Below are 19,893 nucleotides of genomic sequence, written 5' to 3' on the forward strand. Positions count from 1 at the left end.
CAAGCAGTGGTTTTGGGGGAATTTCCCCGATTTTGGGACTTTTGGGGAGATTTCCCCAAATTTGGGGGTTTCGGTGTGGGGGGGGTCTCAAACGTGGGTAACAAAGTGCAGGTTTTGGGCGATTTCCCCCTAAAACAGTTTTGTTTTTTTCTTTTTGGGGGGGTGTCCCCGTGCCCCCCCCCCCCCCTTTGCGTCACAAGCAGCAGCTTTTTGGGGCATTTCCCCCAAATTTGGGGCTTTTGGGGGTCCCTGATTGGGGGGGGGGAAGAGGTTTTGGGAGGAATTCCCTGAAATTTTAGTGTTTTTTTTCGGGGGGGGGGCTGTCCCTAAACGGGTCACAAGCAGCAGCTTTTTGGGGCCGTTTCCCCGGATTTTGGGGCCGTTTCCCCGGATTTTGGGGCTTTTTTTTTTTTTTTTTTTTTTGGTGGGGATTTCCCTAAATTCTTTTTGCCGGGGGGGCTCATTTGAGGACCCCCTTCTGGTTCTTTTTGGGGGGGGGGCTCACTTATGGACCCCGCCTCCAATTTTGGGGGGAGGGGTCCCATTTTGGCCCCCCCTCAAATTTCTTTGGGGGGCTCATTTGGGACCCCCCCCCTCAATTTATTTTTTGGGGGGGGGGAGCTCTTTTGGTGCCCCCTCCATATTTTCAGGGGGTGGGGGTCAATTGTGGCCCCCCTTAAATATTTTGGGGGGGGGGGGGTCTTGAGGCCCCCCTCAGATTTTCGGGGGTCTCATTTGGGGCCCCTCCCCTCCATATTTTGGGCGGGAAGGCGTGTTCATTGGGGCCCCCCCTCAAGATTTTTATGGTGGGGGGCCTCAGTTGGGACCCCCTCTCTTTATTTTGGGGGGGCCTATCTGAGGCCCCTCCCGATTTCTTTTGGGGGGGGCCTCTCACTTGCCCCCCCTTTTTTTTCGGGGGGGGCGCCCTCAGTCGGGCTCCTCGTCGCCGCCCCCTCCCCCAGGCGCCGCAGCTCGGTGCTGGCCTTGTCCTCGCCGCCCCCCCCCGGCAGCAGCAGCAGGGGGTCCCTGGGGCCGCCCCCCCTCGCTGAAGGGGCGCCCCCGCGTCTCGGGCAGCCGCAGGAAGGTGAAGAGGGCGAAGCCCCCAGCAGCGCCCCGAAGAGCAGGAACACGAAGGGGCCCAGCGCCCGCTGGGGGGGATTTGGGGGGGGCGTTGGGGGGGCCTTGGGGTGCGGGGGCCCCCCGGGGCGTTTGGCCCCCAGAGAGGGGCTTCCCCCCCCCGTAACCCCCAAATTGTCCCCTGTTGCCCTCCATCCCATGACCCCCCCACTCCAAAACCCCCATTATTGCCCCCATTGCCCCCCCCCCACCCTGTAACCTCCCCGTTACTGACCCCCCCACCCCGTAACCCCCCCCATTATTGCCCCCCACCTCAGTTACCCCCTTAACTGTCCCCATATTGCCCCCCCCCCATAACCACCCCCCCCATTACTGACCCCCTATTGCCCCCACACCCCGTAACCCCCCCATTATTGCCCCCCACCTCAGTTACCTCCTTAAATGTCCCAATATTGCCGCCCCCACCCCATAACCCGCCCCATTATTGTCCCCCCATTGCCCCCCCACCTCAATTGCCCCTTAAATGCCCCCCATTGCCTCCCCCATTACTGACCCCCTATTTCCCCCCAATTATTGCCCCCCACCTCAGTTACCCCCTTAAATGCCCCCCAATTGCCCCCACCCCATAACCCCCCGTCATTGCCTCCCCCACCCAATTAACCCCCCAACTGCCCCCCACCCCTGTTCTCCCCCCACCATCACCCCCTATTGCCCCCCCTTGCCCCAATTCCCCCCCCCCATGGCCTTTATTACCCCCCCACCTCCCCTTATTGCCCCCCCACCCCGTCACCCCTTATTGCCCCCCCATTTCCCCTATTGCCCCCCGGTGCCCCCATTACCCCAACTGCCCCCCAGCCCTTATTGCCCCCCCAGCCCCCCCCGTTACCCGTTATTGCCCCCCGCAGCCCTTATTGCCCCTCAGTGCCCCACAGCTCCCCCTGATTGCCCCAGTGGAGCCCCGCCCCCTTTAAGCCCCGCCCCCTTTAAGCCCCGCCCCCTTTGGCCCTCTCCTTTTGCAAGCCCCGCCCCCCTAAGCCCCACCCCCTCACAAGCCCCGCCCTTGAGGCCCCTCCCATTTTAAGCCCCGCCCCTCATAAGCTCCGCCGCCCTTTAGCCCCGCCCCCTACAAGTCCCCCTGCAAGCCCTGCTGCTTGCGCAAGCCCCGCCCCTTTAAGCCCCGCCCCCTTTAAGCCCTGCCCCTTGCACAACCGCTCCCCCTTTGAGCCCCTCCTGTCTGAGCCCCTCCCTTTTGAGCCCCGCCCCCTTAAGCCCCACCCCCTTAAGCCCCGCCCACCCCTTTAAGCCCCGCCCACCCCTTTAAGCCCCGCCCCTTTAAGCCCCACCCCTTGCATAACCCTTTCCTTTTGAGCCCCTCCCTTTAAGCTCTGCCCCTTTGAGCCCGCCCCCTTTGAGCCCCGCCCCTTTAAGCACCGTCCACCCCTGTAAGCCCCGCCCCTGTAAGCCCCGCCCCCTTAAGCCCCGCCCACCCCTTTAAGCCCCCCTTTGAGCCCCACCCCCTTAGCCCCACCCCTTGCATAACCCCTTCCCCTTTGAGCCCCTCCCTTTGAGCCCCTCCCTTTGAGCCCCGCCCCCTCGAGCCCCGCCCTTAGCCCCGCCCCCTTAAGCCCCGCCCCCTTTAAGCCCCGCCCCCTTTAAGCCCCGCCCCCTTTAAGCCCCTCCCCTTTGAGCCCTGCTCCTTTGAGCCCCTCCCTTTGAGCCCCGCCCCCATAAGCCCCGCCCCCGATCCCCGCCCACGTATGCCCCTCCCCCTGAGGCCCCTCCCCCTGAGGCCCCGCCCCTGAGGCACCGCCCCCTTAGGCCCCGCCCCCCTTAGGCCCCGCCCACCTGCACGGCGGGGAAGGCCATGCCGACGGCGAAGTTGGCGGCCCAGTTGGCGGCGCCGGCCAGCGCCATGGCGGCCGGGCGGGGGCCCTGCGCGAACAGCTCGGCCCCCAGGAACCAGGGGATGGGGCCCGGGCCCACCTCAAAGAAGGCCACGAAGCCCAGCACCGCCAGCAGCCCCGCCACCCCCGCGCCCGGACGGCCCTGGGGGGGGCAAATATTGGGGGGGGGGGTAATGGGGTCGGGGGGGCGATTAGGGGGTGTGAGGGGGGTTATCAGGGGTATATGGGGGGTATTGGGGGTGTATGGGGGTATATGGGGGTATTGGGGGCCAGCAGCCCCGCCACCCCCGCGCCCGGCCGGCCCTGGGGGGGCAATTGTGGGGTGGGGGGGGGGAATGGGGTCGGGGGGGGCAATTGGGGGGTGTGAGGGGGGGTGTATGGGGGGTATTGGGGGTGTATGGGGGGCTATATGGGGATTTATGGGGTATATGGGGGTATTGGGGGGCCAGCAGCCCCGCCGCCCCCGTGCCCGGCTGGCCCTGGGGCGTCAATTGTGGGGTAGGGGTGGGGTAATGGGGTCAGGGGGGCAATTGGGGGGGGTATGGGGGTTATATGGGGTGTATGGGGGGGTATATGGGGGTATTGGGGGGTGTATGGGGATATTGGGGGGACAGCAGCCCCACCGCCCCCGCGCCCGGCTGGCCCTGGGGGGGCAAATATTGGGGGTGGGGGGGTAATGGGGTCGGGGGGGGCAATTGGGGGGTGTGAGGGGGGTTATATGGGGTGTAGGGGGGTATGGGGGGATATATGGGGGTATTGGGGGACCAGCAACCCCGCCGCCCCCGCGCCCGGCTGGCCCTGTGGGGGGGCAATTATGGGGTGTGGGGGGGTAATGGCGTGGGGGGGGGTCATAGGGGGGAGGTATGGGGGAACTGGGGGGGTTTATGGGGGGTATTGGGGGTGTTTGGGGGGGTATATGGGGGTATTGGGGGGTGTTGGGGGGTGTTGGGGGGCCAGCAGCCCCGCCGCCCCTGCGCCCGGCCGGCCCTGGGGGGCAATTAGGGGTGGGGGTGGGTAATGGGGTCGGGGGGCAATTAGGGGAGGTATGGGGGTATTGGGGAGTATTGGAGGGGGTATGGGGGGGGGGATATATGGGGGTATTGGGGGGGTATAGGGGTACTGGGGGGGCCAACAGCCCCACCGCCCCCGCGCCCGGCCGGCCCTGGGGGGGGGCAATTATGGGGTGGGGGGTGGGGTAATGGGGTCAGGGGGTCAATTGGGGGGTGGGGGGGGTGGGGTTATGGGGCATATATGGGGCAGTATGGAGGAACCGGGGGGAGTGTACGGGGGGAAATGGGGGGTGCACGGGGGGATTATGGGGGAACCGAGGGGGTGTATGGGGGGGTATATGGGGGGGAAATGGGGGGCATGGGGGGAAATGGGGGGCATGGGGCATATGTGGGGGTATTGGGGGGCTATGGGGGGTACTGGGGGGTGTATGGCGAGAATTGGGGGGGGTATATAGGGGAATTGGGGGGTACTGGGGGGAAATGGGGTGTGTGGGGGTAAGGGGGGATGTAGGGGGGTATTGGGGGGATATGGGGGAGCTATGGGGGTAACTGGGGGCACCAGCCCCACTACACCCACACCTGGAGAGCCCTGGGGGGGGCATAGGGGGTACAGGAAGGTGGGGGGGGGGGGGTTATGGGGGGGGGTATATGGGGGAACCGGGGGTGTATTGGGGGGCTGGGGGAATGGGGGGCTATTGGGGGGCTATGGGGGGAAATGGGGGGGGTGTTGGGGGGGGGGCATATGGGGGAGAATATGGGGAAACTGGGGCCTTATACGGGGGTGCTGGGGGGCTACGGGGGGGTATCGGGGGTTACGGGGGCACTGTGGGGCTGCGGGGGGGTTATTGGGGACTGCGAGGGGCTGGGGGTGGGAGGGGTCGGTTCCCGGGGTGCCCGTGGGGGGGTCGCGGTGCCTCCCCCCCCTCACCTGCAGGTTGAGGGCGACAGTGAGGGCGATGGCGCAGCCCAGCATCCCCAGCAGCCCCAGCAGCTGCAGCGTGCGGCGCCCGGCCCGCTCCACCAGGAACAGCTGGGGGCGGGGCTTAGCGGGGGCGGGGCCTCCGGGGGGCGGGGCCTCCGGGGGGCGGGGCCCGAAGGGGCGGGGCCTCGAGGGGGAGGGGCTTTGGGGAGGGGCTTCCTGGGGCAGGGCCAATGTGGGGTGTCGTGCCCAGACCCCTCCACCAGGAACAGCTGGGGGCGGGGCTTAGAGGGGCGGGGCCTCCGGGGGCGGGATCTCAATGGGCGGGGCCCAAAGGGGGCGGGGCCTAAAGGGGAGGGGCTTTGGGGAGGGGCTTCATGGGGGAGGGCCCACGTGGGGTGTGGTGCCGGGCCCCCTCCACCAGGAACAGCTGGGGGCGGGGCTTAGCGGGGCGTGGTCGCCGTGGGGCGGGGCTTCTAGGGGCGGGGCTTCCCGGGGAGGGGCTTCGAGGGGGAGGGGGTGGGGGGACCCCAATAGGGATGGGGGGGGGGGCCAATGGGGGTGCGGGGGGCACCCATGGGGGTGGGGTGGGGGCGGGGAGGGGAGCACCCGTGGGACCCCTCTGGGGACATCGGGACCGCCGTGGGGACCCCAACGGGGACGTGGGGACCCTCATGGGGCCGTGGGGGGCACCCATGGGACCCTTAGGGGGACGTTGGGACCCCAAAGGGGATTTGGGGACCCCCACGGGGGCAACTGGGGGACACGGGGACCACCCCTGGGGATGGAGGGGGCGCCTGTGGGACCCTGATGGGGATGTGGGGACCCCTACAGGGGCATGGGGAGCACCCATGGGACCCCCTATGGGGACACTGGTACTACCCGTGGGGACGGGGAGCACCCACGGGACCCCTTTAGGGACATGGGGACCCCAATAGGGAAGTGGGGACCCAATGGAGACGACTGGGGGATGTGGGGAGCACCCATTGGACCCCCTATGGGGACATTGGGGACCCCTATGGGGGCGTGGGGATCACCTGTGGGGATGGGGGGCACCCATGGGACCCCTTTAGGGACATGGGGACCCCAATGGTGGCATGGGGAGCACCCATGGGACCCTGATGAGGACACTGGGGACCCCCATAGGGGTGTGGGGGCACCCAAGGGACCCCTATGGGGGCATTGGGACCCTCACAGGGATGGGGGCCCCCTTGGGACCCTTATGGGGCCATGGGACCCCCCCATAGGATCATGGGGCCCTATAGGGCTGTGGCACCCCAGACCCTCCCCCCCCCCCCCCCCCCCGGGGCGGGTGTGGGGAAAGGTGGTGGGAGGGGCCTGGTGACGTCACGCCCCCCCCGGGGGAGGGGGGCGTGGCCCGGCCGCGGGGGCGGGGCTCACCGAGAGGACGGTGGCGGCCACGTTGATGGCGCCGGCCCCGATGGTGGCGTAGGCCGGGCGGCTCAGCCCCGCCCGCTCAAAGATGGCCGTCGAGTAGTAGAAGATCTGGGGGCGGGGCCGGCGTGGGGACACGCCCCCCGGTCAGCCAGGCCACGCCCACGTCCCTCCAGGCCACGCTCCCCAAGCCCAGGCCACGCCCCCATCCCTATACCCATGACCCCGCCCGGTCCTGGGGCCCTCAAGCCCCGCCCATGCCTCGAGGCCACGCCCACCTCGCACATCCATAAGGCCACGCCCCCATGAACCCCGCCCACTTTGACCACGCCCCATTGACCGCACCCCAACAAGCCCCGCCCACCAGCCACAGCCCCACCACTTCACTGAGCCCCCTGTGCCCCGCCCAGCACCAAGCCCCGCCCACCAGAAGCCCCTCCCACCAGAAGCCACGCCCAGCCAAAGCACCGCCCCGTCCCTAAGCCCCGCCCACCCCGTGCCCCACCCACCCCTGAGCCCCAACTCGCCTCCAAGCCCCGCCCACCCCGAGGCCCCGCCCACCCCAGGCCCCAACTCCCCCCCCGAGCTCCCACTCCCCCCTCCTCATCCCCGAGCCCCGCCCACACCTGAGGCCCCACCCACCAATCAGACCCCTCCCATCCGAAGCCACGCCCACTCCACAAGCCCACTCCCATTAGCCCCACCCACCCCTACACCACGCCCACCCCATGCCCCGTCCACCCCTGGCTCCACCCACCCATCCCCAAACCCCACCCACCCCTGAGACCCCCTCCCACCCCCGCAGCCCCTCCCACCCGAGGCCCCGCCCACTCCCCAAGCCCCTCCCACTCCCATTAGCCCCTCCCACCCCTACACCACGCCCACCCCATGCCCCATCCACCCTGAGCTCCCACCCACCCCCAAGCCCCACCCACCCCGAGGCCCCGCCCACCCCTTAGCCCCTCCCACCCCAGGCCCCGCCCACTCCCAAGGCCCCGCCCACCCCTCCAGGCCCCGCCCTCACCGCATTGATGCCCGAGAGCTGCTGGCACAGCTGCAGCCCCACGGCCACCATCAGCGGCTGCCGGTAGCGGCGGCTGCAGCACAGCTGGAGCAGCCCCACCCGGGGGCGGGGCCTCGGAGCTCCGCCCCCAGCGCCTCCAGCGCCGCCCCCGCCGCCTCTGCCCCCACCAGGCGGGACAGGCCTGGGGGGGGGGTGGGGTGGGGGAGAGAACGTGGTGAGACCCCTCCCCAGTTGGGGGTGAGGCCAAAGGGGGCGTGGTTTCGTGGGGGAGGGGCCAAACGGGGCGTGTCTTCAGGGGGTGGGGCCGAAGTGGGCGTGTCTTCAGGGCGGGGGGCAATGGGGGCGTGGCCTTAAGGGGGTGGGGCTAAGGCGGGCGTGTCCTCACGGGGAGGTTGGAATGAAGAGTGGGCGTGGCCTCAGGGGGTGTGGCTAAAGGGGGCGTGGCCTCGTGGGGGTGGGGCCACATGGGGGTGTTCAGGGGGTGGGGGCAATGGGGGCGTGGCCCCAAGGGGTGGAGCTAGGGGTGGGCGTGTCTTCAAGGGGGTTGGAATAAAGGCAGCGGGCGTGGCTGAAGGGGGTGTGGCCACAAGGGGGCGTGTCAATGGGGGTGTGGCTTATGGGGGCGTGTCCCGGGGTGGGTTGGGCCAAAGTGGGCGTGTCTTCAAGGGGGTGGGGCTAAGGGTGGGCACGTCCTGACGGGGTTGTTGGGACTTAATGAGAAGGGTGAGCCCCCGGGGGGGTGGGGCTAGGAGGGGCGTGCCCCCAGGGGGCGTGGCTTCTCGGGGCTTGTCCTCAGGTGGGCGGGACCAAAGTGGGCGTGTCTTCCAGGGGGTGGAGTCAACTTTAGGTGTGTCCTGGGGGGGGGGGGTTGGTGGGACTTAAACGGGGCGTGTGTGCCCTCCCATTGGAGGGGGGTGGGGTGTCCACATGGGGGCGTGGCTTATAGGGGCGTGTCCTCCGGGGGGGCGGGGCCTAAGTGGCCGTGCCCCCGGGGCTCACCGTGCCGTGCCTGCGCCCCGCGGCCGCGGCCCAGCAGGAAGCGGGGGCTCTCAGGGCACAGCGGCAGCAGCAGCGCCTGCAGCGCCGCCGGCACCAGCCCCAGCCCCAGCAGCAGCGGCCAGCGCCCGGCCGAGCCCAGCAGCTCCTCCAGGCCCAGCACCTTGGTTTTTTTGGGGGGGTGACGTCATGACCCCCCCGGTGACGTCACGGCCCCCCCCCCCCGCCGACAACCCCCACCCCAACCCAATTGGTCTCTACCCCTCCCCTTATCCCATCCCAGGATCTCCTGGGAGTCCCCGAATCCCACCGGGACCCCCTCCCCAAATCCTCTTCTGATGTCGCCCCCTCCCCACTCCCAAAATCACCCCCGCCCCCCTCGAGACCCCCCCATTTCCCCCTTAAGCCCCAGGACCCACCCAGATCTCCCCTATTGACCCCAAAATCCCCCCAGCCCCGCCATTGATCCCCCAAATCCCCCCGGCACCCCCCCCCCCCCCATTGACCCCCCCCCAATCCCCCCCAGGCCCCCCAATTCCCCCGATTCCCCCTGTCACCCCCCCATCGACCCCCCAAGCCCCCCCTTGACCCCCAACGCCCTCCCTTGACCCTCCCAACCCCCCTTGACCCCCCCAAGCTCCCCCTTTGACTCCCCCAAGCCGCCCCCTTGACCTCCCCAAGCCCCCCTTGACCCCCCAACCCCCCACTCCCCCCATCTCCCCCTTTGACTCCCCCCCCCCCCCACCTGTGCCACCAGGATGCCGGTGACGATGGCCAGCTGGTGCACGGTGCCCAGGGCCCCCGCAGGCGGGTGGGGGCGATCTCCCCCACGTACATGGGCACCAGGCCTGACGCCAACCCTGGGGGGGGGGACACAGACACGTGTGGGGCTCGCCCCCCCCACCCCGGAACCGGGCCCCATCGCCCCTTTAAGAGGTGTAGTTACCCCTTTAAGAGGTGCATTGCCCCTTTAAGATGTGCATTGCCCCTTTAAGAGGCACTATTAACTCTTTAAGTGGAGTTATTACGCCTTGAAGAGATGTTGTTGCCCCTTTAACTGGCACTATTACCCCTTTAAGAGGGGCCATTTCCCCTTTAAGAGGTGTTACTACCCCTTTAAGAGGAGACATTGCCCCTTTAAGAGGTGACATTGCCCTTTTAAGAGGGGTCATTTCCCCTTTAAGAGGTGTTACTACCCCTTTAAGAGGTGACATTGCCCCTTTAAGAGGTGACATTGCCCTTTTAAGAGGCGACATTGCCCCTTTAAGAGGTGTTATTGCCCCTTTAAAGGTGCCATTGCCCCTTTAAGAGGTGCCATTGCCCCTTTAAGAGGGGACATTGCCCCTTTAAGAGGGGACATTGCCCTTTTAAGAGGCGACATTGCCCCTTTAAGAGGTGTTATTGCCCCTTTAAAGGTGCCATTGCCCCTTTAAGAGGTGCCATTGCCCCTTTAAGAGGGGACATTGCCCCTTTAAGAGGGGACATTGCCCTTTTAAGGGGCGCCGTTGCCCCTTTAAGGGGCGGCCCCGCCTCCCATTGGCTGGTACCTGAGTAGGCGCCGAGGATGAAGCGGCCAATGATGATGAGGACGTAGGAGGGGCCGAGCTTGGCCCCGCCCAGCAGGGCCCCGCCCAGGAAGGCCAGCACATTGCTGGCGATCATGGCCTGCTTCCTGGGGGCGGGGCCACGTCAAGGCCACGCCCCTCCCTCGGGCAGACACGCCCCCTCTGCTTAGACACGCCCCCTGGCCCCCAGGTGGACCCCACTGCCTGCCACGCCCCCCGTGGCCCCGCCCCCAGTGACCACACCCCATGACCCCACCCCCTCTTGCCCCGCCCCCTCCACAGTAGCTCCACCCCCACGTGCCCCCCGAAGCCCCGCCCCCGAAGCCCCGCCCCCAGCCCTTTAACCCTGCCCCAAAGCCCTGCCCCAAAGCCCTGCCCCGTTAGGACCTGATCCTATAAGCCCCGCCCCCTGGACCCCCAAGCTCCGCCCCTCTGGCCACACCCACTCAATCCACGCCCCTTTAGGCCCCGCCCCCTTCCGACCACACCCCTTGGAGCCCCTCCCCCTTGAAGCCCCGCCCCCATAGGCCCCACCCCTTCCGCCCCAGATTCCCTGTCCCTGACTCCCACCCCTTCAAGCCCCGCCCCCTTCAGACCCCGCCCTTTTTGGCCCCTCCCCATTTAAGCCCCTCCCCCTTAGGCCCCGCCCCTAGAACCCCGCCCCTTTATGCCCCCGCCCCCTTGCTCCTACCCCCACCTCCTACCCCCTTAGGTCCTCCAGGCCCCACCCCTTACGGCCCCGCCCCGTTAGGCCCCGCCCCCTTAAGCCCCTCCCCTTAAGCCCCGCCCCCTTGAGGCCCCGCCCACCTACCAAGCCCCTCGGCCAGCTCCCCCATGCCCAGGGCGGCCGCCAGCCCCCGCCCCCCCGAACCCCTCCCTTTTAAGCCCCGCCCCATTTAGGCCCCTCCCCATTAAGGCCCCGCCCCTTAGGCCCCTCCCCTTTAGGCCCCGCCCCCTAGCTCCTACCCCCACCTCCCTTAGCCCCTCCCACCCCCTTTAAGGCCCTCCAGGCCCCACCCCCTTGAACCCTGCCCCCTTTAAGCCCCGCCCCTTTAAGCCCCGCCCCCCTTTAAGCCCCGCCCCCTTTAAGCCCCGCCCACCTGCCGAGCCTCTCGGCCAGCTCCCCGACGCCCAGGGCGGCCACCAGCCCCCACGGAGAAGATGGCGACCGAGAGCGCCCAGAGCGCCGACACCGTGCCGGGGGCGGGGGGGGCCCCCAGCGCCGCGCCCACGTCGCGTTGTACTCCTGCTCCAGCACCTGCGCAGCACCCAAGGGTGCTCAGTGCTGGGGGGGGGCCCACCCAGGGGTACCCATCCATAGGGGGCCCACCCATAGGGTGCCTGCCCAGGGGGGCCCACCCATGGGGTGCCTGCCCAGGGGGTCCAAAGATGTTGGGCTCCTGCTCCAGCACCTGCGCAGCACCCAAGGGTGCTCAGCACGGGAGGGGGGAGGGCACCCAAGGGTGCCCATCCATAGGGGGCCCACCCATAGGGTGTGCACCCAGGGGGCCCACCCATGGGACACCCTGCTGGGGGGCCCAGAGGTGTTGGGCTCCTGCTCCAGCACCTGCGCAGCACCCAAGGGTGCCCAGTACATGGGGGAGGGGCCCACCCAGGGGTTCTCACCTGGGGGGGCCCACCCAAGGGTGCCCATCCATAGGGGGCCCATCCATAGGGTGCCTGCCCAGGGGGGCCCAAAGGTGTTGGGCTGCTGTTCCAGCACTTAAACAGCACCCAAGGGTGCTCAGCGTGGGGGGAGGTGGCCACCCAGGGGTGCCCAGCTGGGGGGCCCACCCTATGGGGCCCCACCCATGGGGCACCCACTCAAGGGGCCCACCGGGGGGGTCCAAAGGTGTTGGGCTCCTGCTCCAGCACTTAAACAGCACCCAAGGGTGCTCAGCACGGGGGGGGCCACCCAGGGGTGCTCACCCAAGGGGGGCCTACCCAAGGGTGCCCATCCGTAGGGGGCCCACCCATAGGGTGCCCACCAGAGGGGGAGTCCAAAGGTTTTGGGCTCCTGCTCCAGCACCTGCACAGCACCCAAGGGTGCTCAGCACAGGGGACACAGCACCCAGGGGTGCTCACCCACCCAGGGGGGCCCACCCATGGGGCACCCATCTCAGGGGGGACCATCGGGGGGGGGCAGAGATGTTGGGCTCCTGCTCGAAGACGTGCCGCGGGGGGGGGGGCACCCATGGGTGCTCATCGCAGGGTGCCCACCCATGGGGTGCTCGCCTATGGGGCACCCACCTGGAGCCACCCATGGGTACCCACCCACAGCACCCCCCCCAGAACCCCCTCCATAGGATTTCCCCCCACGTCCCCCTACTACCCCCTTATGCCCCCCATTCCCCCCAAGACCCCTCCCTCACCCTCCCCCGTGCCCCCCTCCCCGTAGGGACCCCCAAACCCCCCATTTCCCCCCATACCCCCCCATTTGCCCCACGGGACCCCCCAAGAGCCCCGCAACCCCCCACGACCCCCCAGGACCCCCCGCCCCCCCGTGCCCCCCTCCCCATAGAGACCCCCCCCAACCCCCCCCCCCATACCCCCCAAACCCCCCATTTCCCCCCATACTCCGCCCATTTGCCCCCATTCCCCCCCCGGGACCCCCCCGCCCCCCCCCCCACCTTCTGGGGGGCGTTGATGACCCCCACGTGGAAGCCGAACTGCAGCGAGCCCAGGGCGGCGGTGCCCACGGCCAGGGCCAGGGTGGGGGTCAGCCCCGGCTCGGGGGGGGCGGCTCCGCCTCCGCCTCCTGGGGGGGGCAAGGGGGGGCAAGGGGGGTGGGGGTAAGGGGTTGGGGGGGGGGGGTAACGGGGGGGGGGGGGGGTATTGGGGAGGGGGGGCCATGGGGGGTCGTGGGGGGGGACGGGGGGCACGGGGGGGAAGGGGGTGGAAGGGGGGTGGGGTAAGGGGGTGGGGGGGTAATGGGGGGTAAGGGGCGATATGGGGGTGATATAGGGGGAAATGGAGGGGAAAAGGGGGGGTATTGGGGAGGGGGGCAAGGGGGGCAAGGGGGGTGGGGGTAAGGGGTTGGGGGGTAATGGGGGGGATATGGGGGGTATGGGGGGGGAAATGGGGGGTATTGGGGAGGGGGGGCGTGGGGGGGTCGTGGGGGGCACGGGGGGGCACGGGGGTGGGAAATGGGGGGGTAGGGGGGATATGGGGGGGGAAATGGGGGGAAATGCGGGGTTTTGGGGGTATGGGGGGATATGGGGGGTTTTGGGGGGGGGGGGCCATGGGGGGGGTCGTGGGGGGGGACGGGGGGGGCAAGAGGGGGGCAAGGGGTGGTGGGGGTAAGGGTTTGGGGGGTAAGGGGGGATATGGGGGGGGGTATGGGGGGGGGAAATGGGGGGGGTATTGGGGAGGGGGGGGGCATGGGGGGGCACGGGGGGGGCAAGGGGGGGCAAGGGGGGTGGGGGTAAGGGGTTGGGGGGTAAGGGGGATATGGGGGGTATGGGGGGGAAATGGGGGGGGTATTGGGGAGGGGGGGCCATGGGGGGGCACGGGGGGGGCAAGGGGGCACGGGGGGGGCACGGGGGTGGGAAATGGGGGGGTTTTGGGGGATATGGGGGGGATATGGGGAGATTGGGGGGGGGAATGGGGGGGGGGTCGTGGGGGGGGGGGGGCAAGGGGGGTTGGGGGGGATCGGGGGGGGGAATGGGGGGATAGAGGGGAAATGGGGGGCCGTGGGGGGGGCGAGGGGGCATTGGGGGCGGGGGGGTTGGGGGGGGGAGAATGGGGGGGGATGGGGGGCATAAGGGGGGGTAGTGGGGGGGGTATTGGGGGGGGGTAAGGGGGGGGATGGGGGGGGTCACGCGGGGGGAGAGGGGTGTGGGGGAGGGAATGGGGGGGGGTAAGGGGGGTAACGGGGGGTACCGGGGGGTTTGGGGGGAAAATGGGGATGGGGGGGCGGGGGTTGGGGCATGGGGGGGGCCATAAGGGGGCGTGGGGGGGGAGTGGGGTCACGGGGGGGACAAGGGGGGGCAAGGGGGGTAATGGGGGGGGGGGGGCAATGGGGGGGCCGGGAGGGGCATTGGGGTCATGGGGGGCGATGGGGGCGGACAGACACGGGGGGGGGAGGGACACAGTGGGGGGGGAGGACAACAAAGGGGTCGTGAGGGGGGGCCCGGGGGGGGGGGGAGGGGCAGAGGGGACCCAGAGGACACGGGGGGGTCCCAAAGGGGACGGGGGGGCATTGTCCCGCCCCCCCATCCAAAAAACCCTCCCTGATTGCCCCCTCCCCCCGCCGCCAATCCCCGCCCCTTTTATTATGGGGGGGGGCCCAAAATAGCGGGGGTGGTCCCCAAATTGGGGGGGGGGGGGCTCAAATTGGGATGGAGGGGGCACAAATGAGGAGGGGGGCTACAAATGGGGGGGGGTCCCAGCCCCGCTCCGTGCCCCCCCCCCCCCCCCCCCCAGGGCCACCAAAATTCCCAAATTTGGGAACGCGGCGCTCGGGGAGGGGGGGGGGGGGGGGGCAGGGGGGTCCCTGGGGGGATCCCGACACCGGGGAGGGGGGGACAGCGGGAACCCCCCCCCTAATTAACACCCTCCCCTCTAATTAACAGCCCCTCCCTCCTAATTAATGCCCCCCCCCCGTGATTGTGCCCCCCCCGGTTAATTGTGCCCCCCCCGGCCCCCAAAAGTCCCGAAACGGCCCCAAAATCGTGCCCCCCCCCCCCCCCCCCCCCCCAGTACCTCCTCGTTATGGATCTGCTGGAAGCCGCTGGGCATCGCGGCGGGGGTGGCAATTAGCGGGGTAATTAACGGGGGTAATTAACGGGGGGTAATTAGTGGGGGGCAGGGGGGTAATTAAGGGGGGCAGTTAAGTGGGGGGGGGATTGGGGGGGGGTAAATGGGGGTTAAATGGAGGGTAATTAATGGGGGGTAATAAGGGGGGTAATTAATAGGGGGTTAATTAATGGGGGTGAAGGGGGTAATTAAGGAGGGGGCAATTAATTGGGGGGGTAATGGGGGGTAAATGAGGGGAAAATTAAATGGGGGGGTTAAGGTGGGTAATAAAGGGGGTGATTGGGGGGTAATTAAAAGGGGAGGTTAAGGGGGGGGTTAAGGGGGGTAATTAATGGGGGGGTAATTAAAGGGGGGTGAATAAGGGGGGAATTAATAGGGGGGTTAAAGCCGTGACCCCCCGGGGCAGATCCCGGGGGGGGGCTGGGGTAATTCCTGGGGGGGGGGCAGTTACTGGGGGGGTAGTTAATTGGGGGGTAATTAAGGGGAGTAATTAATTTGGGGGGTAATTAAGAAGGGTTAATTAAGGGGGGCAGTTGGGGGGACAGTTAGGGGGTAGTTAATGGGGGCAGTTAATTGGGGGGTAATTAATAAGGGGGGCAATTAATTAGGGGTAATTAATTAGGGGTAATTAATTAGGGGCAATTAATTCGGGGGGCGGTTAGTGGGGGGGGTGGTTAATTGGGGGGGTAATCAATTAGGGGGGCATTAATTAGGGGGGGGTTAATGGGGGGGGGGGGGGGGCAGAGGCTCCGGTGCCGGCCGCGGTCTGGGGGCGCCGCGGGGCAGGCGGCGGGGCCCGGGGTGCAGGGGGCGGGGCCAGCGCTGGCCACGCCCCTCCGTAGGCCACGCCCCTCCCACCCCCAGGCCACGCCCCCTGCCCCTGGGTGCGGGGGGAAGGGGAGGGGGAGGCTTGGGGGGGGTCACGTGGGGGGGGGGGGGCGGGGGGGTCACGTGGGGGGTCACGTGGGGGTGTGTGGGGTCATGCGGGGTCACGTGGGGGTCAGCCAGGGGTCACGTGGGGGTGGTTGGGGGGGGTCACGTGGGGGCTCTTGGGGGGGGTCAGGGACCCTCGGGGAGGGGCGGGGCTACCTTAGGCCCCGCCCCCTCGTCCTCGGGTGACCCCCTCCGTGACGTCACCGCCCCCCCTCCCCCACGTGATCGCCTCGCGCCGGGCGCTATTTTTAGCAAATGTCAGCAACGTGACCGGGCCGGGGGGGGGAGGGGGGCTCTTAAAGGGGCAACGGCGCCGCGGTGGGGCCCACCCGGGACCCCCGCTTTATTTTTTTAAGAGGGGGGGTCCTGCCCCCCCCCCCCTTTTTTGGGGGGACCCCCACGTGACTGCGGCCAGACGGGGAGGGGCGTGAGGGGGGTGGGGGTGGGGCGGTGACCCCGGGTGACCCCTTGGGGGAGGGGGGTGTGGAGGGGGAGGGGTGGGGGGTGGGGCCGTGACTCAGCGTCACGTGGGCGGTGCCCCCCCCCACGTGGGTTGGGGGAGGGGCGGGGACTTGCTGGCGGAGGGGCCGCAGCTGTCGGGGGCCGTCAGCGGGGGGACGCGGGGACACGGGGACAAGGGCATTGGGGGGGGGGGGGGGGGGGGCGGGGACACCCGGGGCGGGGCCGCACGAGGCCTCGCCCCCTTTGGGATCCCCTCGTGACGTCACTAGGCCCCTCCCCCATGCGCACACCCCCCCAGTTTGGGGGTTTCCCCTCGAAATGTGGCCCCGCCCCCCGATACCCTCACTTTAGCCACGCCCCCTTGTTCTAGACCACGCCCCCTTGTTCTAGACCACGCCCCCACGCCGTCGGCCCCGCCCCCTCCCCGCTGGCCCCGCCCCCATTTCCCCTCCCCGTCCTCAGGCAGCGCCGCGGGCACCCAAGATGGCGGCGCCCAGCGCCAGGCCCCTTCCGTACAGTGACGTCACCGCGCCCGCGCCGCGCGCCCACGTGACGCCCCCGGGGGCGGCGCGGGCCAATGGGGGCCTTTCACCCGGGAGGGCGTGGCCTCGCCGAGGGGGCGTGGCCGCGCGGGGGCGTGGCCTCTCTGCTGCGCCGGCGTGGCCCCGCAGCAGCTCGGAGGGGGCTCCGCGCTCGCCGCCGCTCCCTGACGTCACCGCCGCCCCCTCTGACGTCACCGCCGACCCCCACCCACCCCTCTGACGTCACCGCCGCCGCCATGGTGTCGCTGCTTTGCTGCGGGCCCAAGCTGGCGATCTGCGGCATCGTGCTGAGCGTCTGGGGCGTCGTCATGCTGGTGAGGGGGGGGGGGGTGTGGGGTCCGGGGGGGCCTATAGGGGCTGCGGGGGGTCTTATAGGGGCTGGGGGGGGCACTGTAGGGTCTGGGGGGGGCCCTATAGGGGTGGGAGGGGTCTTATAGGGGCTGGGGGGGGGGCGGCACTATAGGGTCCGGGGGGCGGCCTATAGGGGCGGGGGGGGGTCTTATAGGGGCTGGGGGTGGTATTTATAGGGGATGGGGGGGTTATTTTAGGGGATGGGGGGCTATAAGGGATGGGGGGGGGCCCTAAAGGGGCTGGGGGGGCGTTATAGGAAGTGTGTGGGGGTCTATAGGGGCCTGGGGGAGTCTTATAGGGTCTGGGGGGGTCCCTATAGGGGATGGGGGGGCTGTAGGAAGTGGGGGGGGCACTATAGGGCCCAGGGGGGGCCCTATAGGGAATGGAGGGGGTCTTATAGGGGCTGGGGGGTTACTATAGGGGCTGGAGAGGAGCTTTGGGAAGTGTGGGGGGGCCTATAGGGGATGGGGGGGCCTTAGAGAGGCCGGAGGGGAGCTATAGGGGATGGAGAGGGCCCTATACGGGCGGGGGGGGGGCTCTATGGGGCCGGGGGGGTCCCTATAGGGGCTGGGGGGCTATAGGGGATGGCTGGGGGGTCTTACAGGGACTGGGGGGCCCCATAGGGGATTGGGGGGCTCTATAGGGGATTGGGGGCTCTATAGGGGATTGGGGGGCTCTATAGGGGATTGGGGGGCTCTATAGGGGATTGGGGGGCTATAGGAGCTGGGGGGTCACTATAGAGAATGGGGAAGTTCCTGTAGGAGCGGGGGGCGTTATAGGAAGTGGGGGGGGGCTTTATAGGGGCCTGGGGGGTCTTATAGGGGATGGGGGGTCCGTATAGGAAGTAGGGGGGGGTCTATAGAGGATCGGGGGGTCTTATAGGGCCTGGGGGGGGGTTCTTATAGGGCCAGGAAGGGGTCTTATAGGGGCCTGGGGGGGGAGATTTGTGGGGCTGGGGGGGGCTCTATAGGGGCTGGGGGGGCCCCTCTGGGGCCTGGGGGTCCCTATAGGGCCCGGGGGGGGGGAGATATCTGGGGCTGGGGGGGGGCCTATAAGGGCTGGGGGGCCTATAGGGCCTGGGGGGGGGTTATAGGTCCTGGGGGGATCTTATAGGGGCTGGGGGGTGCTTTATAGGGCCGGGGGGGCTCTATAGGGGCCGGGGGGGGGGCCACGTGTGTGCTGGGCTCCCCCCCCCGGCACTTCCCCAAAACCCTCGGGTGCCTCCGTGTCCCCCCCCCCCCCCCCTCCCCGGGTCACCCCCCCCGGGTCACCCCCCCGGGCCCCCCCATGTCCCCGGGCCCCCCCCGGTGTCCTCCCCCGGCCCTGCCCCCCCCCCCCCCCGTGCCCTTGTCCCGTCCCTGGCCCCAGCCCCGGCCCCGCCGCCCTGAACCGGCTCCGGCCGCGCCCGGACACTGGGGACACTGGGAGGGTGTGGGGGGGGCACTGGGAGGTGCTGGGGGCACTGGGGGGGCACTGGGAGGTGCTGGGGGCACTGGGGGGTGAACTGGGAGGTGCTGGGGGCACTGGGGGGGGCACTGGAGGGTGCTGGGGGCACTGGGGGGGGCACTGGGGACACTGGGGGGGGGCACTGGGAGGTGCTGGGGCACGGGGGGGGCACTGGGGGGGGCACTGGGGGCACCGGGGGGGGCACTGGGGGGGACACTGGGAGGTGCTGGGGGGGGAACTGGGAGGTGCTGGGGACACTGGGGGGGGCACTTGGAGGTGCGGGGGGCACTGGGGGGGGGCACTGGGGGGTGCTGGGGGCACTGGGGGGGGCACTGGGGGCACTGGGGGGGGGCACAAGGACACGGGGGGGGCCTGGGGACGTTTTTGGGGGGGCACAAGGGGGTGGGGGGCAATGCTGGGGGGGGTCCTGGTGACCTGAGGGGGGGTCTTGGGGACATTTGGGGGGGGGGGCGGTGACCCTGGGGGGGTCCTGGTGGTATTGGGGGGGGGGGGGGGGGGACACATTGGGGGGGGGCTCATGGGGACTTGGGGGGGGTCTTGGGGACATTTTGGGGGGGGGCACACTGGGGGGGTGACCCTGGGGGGGGATCCTGGTGACCTGGGGGGGGTACCCAGTGACTGGGGGGGGGTCCCGGTGACTGGGGGGGGGGGTCCCGGTGACCTGGCCCCCCCCCCCCCCCCCCCCCAATTTTTGGGATCCCCCCCCCTAAATGTCACCCCAGCAGCACTTGGGGGGGGGGGTGTGACCCTGGGGGGGGGGATCCTGGTGACCTGGGGGGGGGGGGTCCTGGTGATGAGGGGGGGCTCCCGGTGACCTGTGGCCCCCCCCCCCCCCCCGCCCCCCCCCCAATTTTTGGGGACCCCCCCCCCCGCCCCCCCCCCAGGCGCTGCTGGGCATCTTCTTCAACATGCACTCGGCCGTGCTCATCGAGGACGTGCCCTACACCGAGGACGACTTCAAGGAGTGAGTCCGGGGGGGGGGGGGGGGGCACACGTATTATTTTGGGGGGGGGGGCTGATGACGTCACCGCTGACGTCACGCCCCCCCCCCCCCCAGCGGCCCCCGAGCGCCTGTACCGGCTGTACGAGCAGGTCGGCTACAACTGCTTCATCGCCGCCGCCCTCTACCTGCTGCTGGGGGCCTTCGCGCTGTGCCAGCTCCGCCTCCACAAGCGCAAGGAGTACCTGGTGCGCTAGGGGGGGGGCGCGACCCCCCCCCCCCCGGGAAAAATCACCCCCCAAACCCCCCCCCCCCCGGCCCCCACCCCGTTGGTGTCAATGGGGCCGGGCGTTTGGAGGACCCCCTCGCGGAGCCGCGGAGCGCCGCGGACCAGTTTGGACCAGTGTTCCCAATAAAGGGCTCGGGCCCCGAGCGCGGCGCGGTGCTGGTTTTGTTCGGGGGGGGTTAAAAAAAAACGGGGGGGGGGGGGGAGAAAAAATAAGTGCCGGCGCGCAAAGGGTTAAAAACCATAGAGAGGAGGAGGGGAGGG

At 69.3% G+C, this 19,893-nt stretch overlaps 2 protein-coding genes across 2 annotated transcripts; one reads left to right on the forward strand and one right to left on the reverse strand.

Moving 5' to 3' along the window:
• Nucleotides 1–927: 927 nt before the first annotated feature.
• Nucleotides 928–16,823, reverse strand: LOC136787813 (solute carrier family 2, facilitated glucose transporter member 4-like). Its single transcript, XM_066985142.1, is given in 16 exon segments — nucleotides 928–1,094; nucleotides 1,097–1,148; nucleotides 2,923–3,123; nucleotides 4,920–5,021; nucleotides 6,312–6,416; nucleotides 7,330–7,436; nucleotides 7,439–7,510; nucleotides 8,329–8,488; nucleotides 9,071–9,123; nucleotides 9,126–9,185; nucleotides 9,873–9,997; nucleotides 10,991–11,041; nucleotides 11,043–11,088; nucleotides 11,091–11,148; nucleotides 12,521–12,648; nucleotides 16,781–16,823. Coding segments are annotated over 16 exon segments (1,530 nt in total).
• RNASEK (ribonuclease K) lies at nucleotides 16,655–19,775 on the forward strand. Its single transcript, XM_066985225.1, is given in 3 exon segments — nucleotides 16,655–16,899; nucleotides 19,288–19,418; nucleotides 19,420–19,775. Coding segments are annotated over 3 exon segments (390 nt in total). The 5' UTR covers nucleotides 16,655–16,821; the 3' UTR covers nucleotides 19,601–19,775.
• Nucleotides 19,776–19,893: the final 118 nt, after the last annotated feature.

The sequence above is a fragment of the Anser cygnoides genome, chromosome 31, assembly GCF_040182565.1.
Source record: "Anser cygnoides isolate HZ-2024a breed goose chromosome 31, Taihu_goose_T2T_genome, whole genome shotgun sequence".
NCBI classification, from domain to species: domain Eukaryota; kingdom Metazoa; phylum Chordata; class Aves; order Anseriformes; family Anatidae; genus Anser; species Anser cygnoides.